The sequence below is a fragment of the Manacus vitellinus genome, unplaced genomic scaffold, assembly GCF_001715985.3.
Source record: "Manacus vitellinus isolate BGI_N305 unplaced genomic scaffold, ASM171598v3 scaffold_10_pilon, whole genome shotgun sequence".
Classification (NCBI taxonomy): domain Eukaryota; kingdom Metazoa; phylum Chordata; class Aves; order Passeriformes; family Pipridae; genus Manacus; species Manacus vitellinus.
In genome coordinates this window covers 9,389,142-9,391,826 of record NW_021938838.1, presented here as the reverse complement: position 1 = coordinate 9,391,826, position 2,685 = coordinate 9,389,142, and the positions used below count along the sequence as shown (strand labels likewise).

At 63.1% G+C, this 2,685-nt stretch overlaps 1 protein-coding gene across 1 annotated transcript; it reads left to right on the top strand.

Moving 5' to 3' along the window:
* The first annotated feature begins 450 nt into the window (after positions 1-450).
* Positions 451-2,413, top strand: LOC103760993 (haptoglobin). Its single transcript, XM_008927555.2, has 5 exons — positions 451-514; positions 839-900; positions 1,067-1,171; positions 1,358-1,432; positions 1,593-2,413. Exons 1-5 carry the CDS (start codon positions 510-512, stop codon positions 2,354-2,356), a joined length of 1,011 nt encoding a protein of 336 aa, XP_008925803.2. The 5' UTR covers positions 451-509; the 3' UTR covers positions 2,357-2,413.
* The last annotated feature ends 272 nt before the right edge of the window (positions 2,414-2,685 follow it).

Genomic DNA, 2,685 nt, shown 5'->3' with positions numbered 1-2,685 from the left:
TGGGTGGGTGTGCCCTGACTGTGAGCAAAGCCAGGCACAGGATGGGATGGGACCTGGCTCCTGGGACCCAGCTTCTCCTGCCAGCACTGGGGCGGTCACCTGTGCCCTGCAGGGACTGTGGTAGGTGTGGGCACAGGGCAGGTTTGCCAAGGGCAGGGGCTGGTCTGCTCTCTGTGAGCCTCAGCTGGTGTCACAGTGCCAGGGCACTAGTCTGCAGCCAGACCCCCCCCATATTTGTATCTACAAAATCCGGGAAACTCTTGGCACATTGGCTTCCTGTGGGGGCTTGGCAGCTTCCCGAGAGCCTCTGCCAAGCCGGCACAGGGCCAGGTGGGGCTTTTTGTGCTCCTCCTGCTGGGAAAGGTGCTGGCTGCAGGCAGCAGGGTCAGGAGGTCTGGAGCTCTTGGGCTGCACCAGGGGGAGGGAGGTGACAATAAAAGGGGTGAGGAGGGAGCCCCGAGCAGCAGTGACCTGCAGGAGGAGGCTGCTGTGAGCAGGGAGCTGCGAGCATGGGGTAAGCAACACTGACGTGTCCCTCCATGTGCTCGGTGCTCTGTCTGTCCTGCTTGCCTGGCTGAGGGCCTGGCTGAGGACCTGGCCCTGCTGAGGGCCATGGCAGAACCCATATTGGGCCTGGAAGCACCCCAGGTCCCAACACTGCAGCCTTGCCCTCTGCAGCAGCAGGGTCCAGGTCTGGCTCCTGGCTGTCTGATGGGCAGCCCCGAGGGCCCTCCTGGGACAGGACAGGAGCCCAAACAGGGTCCTGGTGGAGCCCACAGCTGGGAGCAGGGGAGCTTTCTGGGAGCTCTCTGCTGATGCTGCCCTCTTCTCCCTGCAGACCTGCAGAGCTGCTGATCGCTGGCCTGGCCTGGAGCGTGCTGGGGACTGCAGCTGCCACCGGTACCTTCCAGGGCAGGCAGGGAGCACTGGGGTTCAGACGAAGGGGAGGGGACTTGGCAGGGAGCAGGCAGGGTCAGGGAAGATGGAACTAGGGAGGGACCCAATGGAGGTGGGAGCATGTCCTGGGCTCGGTGCTCTGGGCCAGCTGAGCATTGTCTGCCTGCAGAGCGGAGCTGTGCAAAGCCTGCGGAGATTGAACACGGCCACGTGGAGCACCTGGTGGTCAGGTACCGCTGCGACCCATACTACCAGCTGCGCGGCTCCGATGATGGTGAGGCACATCCCCAGCTCCAGGGGATGCAAGGGGCTGCCCCAATGCCAGGGATGCAGCCCCCTACCCCACTTCCTCGGGGGTATGAGTAGCTACATCTGCTCACCCAAGCCCCAGGGAGGTATAAGCACCTCTGTGCCTCCCTGGCTGCAGGGCAAGGATGTTGACTCTGGTTTCTCTCCAAAGGGACATACAAATGTGATGGGAATCAGGTGTGGGTGAGTCCTGAAGCTGGTAAGGAGGTGCCTGTCTGCGAGCCAGGTGAGAGCAGAGTCACAGGGGCTGGGGCTGTGAAAAGCAGGGCAGCTGTGGGGCCGTGAGCAGTCTGTGCAGCCAAAGGGCTGTAGGGGCTGCTCCCTGGGGCTGCTGAGCACCACTGGGCTGAGAGGGCTCAACCTGGGCCCTGCTCTGTCCTGTGCAGTGTGTGGGAAGCCGAAGAACCCCCCCAGGCAGATGCAGCGCATCATTGGGGGTCTGCTGGCTCAGAAGGGCAGCTTCCCTTGGCAGGCCCGGATGGTGACCCGCCACAACCTCACTGTGGGGGCCACACTTATCAGTGATCAGTGGCTGCTAACCACTGGTAGGAACGTGTACCTGAACCACAGCGAGAACACCAATCCAGAGGAGATCGCCCCTACGCTGCAGCTGTTCCTGGGCAGCCGGGAGCAGCCTGCCTTGGGCATCGAGCACATCGTGCTGCACCCCGGCTACCCACACGCTGTGGACCTGGCCCTGCTGAAGCTCAAACAGAAGGTGCTTGTTGGAGAGGAAGTGATGCCCATCTGCCTGCCCCAGAAAGACTACGTGCAGCCAGGGCGGGTGGGCTATGTCTCAGGCTGGGGCCGTGGTGCCACCTTCGCCTTCTCTGACATGCTGAAGTACGTGATGCTCCCAGTGGCTGAGGACAAGCAGTGCCAGGAGTACTATGGGGCACGGAATGCATCCTACTGGGTGCAGCCCATCCTCAGCAACGATACCTTCTGTGTGGGCATGAGTGAGCTGCGGGAGGACACCTGCTATGGGGATGCTGGTGGGGCCTTTGCTGTGCAGGACCCTGATGATGGCACCTGGTACGCAGCTGGCATCCTCAGCTATGACAAGACCTGCACGGCCGCCAAGTACGGTGTGTACGTTGACGTGCAGCGTGTCTTGGCCTGGGTGAAGGAGACAGTTACAGCCAGCTGAGGGGCCGTGGGGGAATAAAACTGTCCTGCCTCGGGCTGCAGGCTGTGTCTCTGTGCAGACTGTGTGTGTGTGTCTGTCTGTCCTGTCCGCAGGCTCTGTGTTTGTGCAGCACATGGGCCTGTCTGCGCAGGGGCGAGCTTGTGCCTCCTCTCGCCCCACCACATCCCGGTGGGTCCCTGAAGCCCTCGCCGGCGGTTGGCTGGAAGGCTCGGGGCTGCAGGGACTGCCCGGGGCTCTGGGGGTTCTCGCCGCCCTCCGCGGTGTGTGGGTGTCCGGGGGGGGCTCTCCCCTTGGTAACTCTCTGTCCCCGTGGGGCTCTCTGTCCCCGG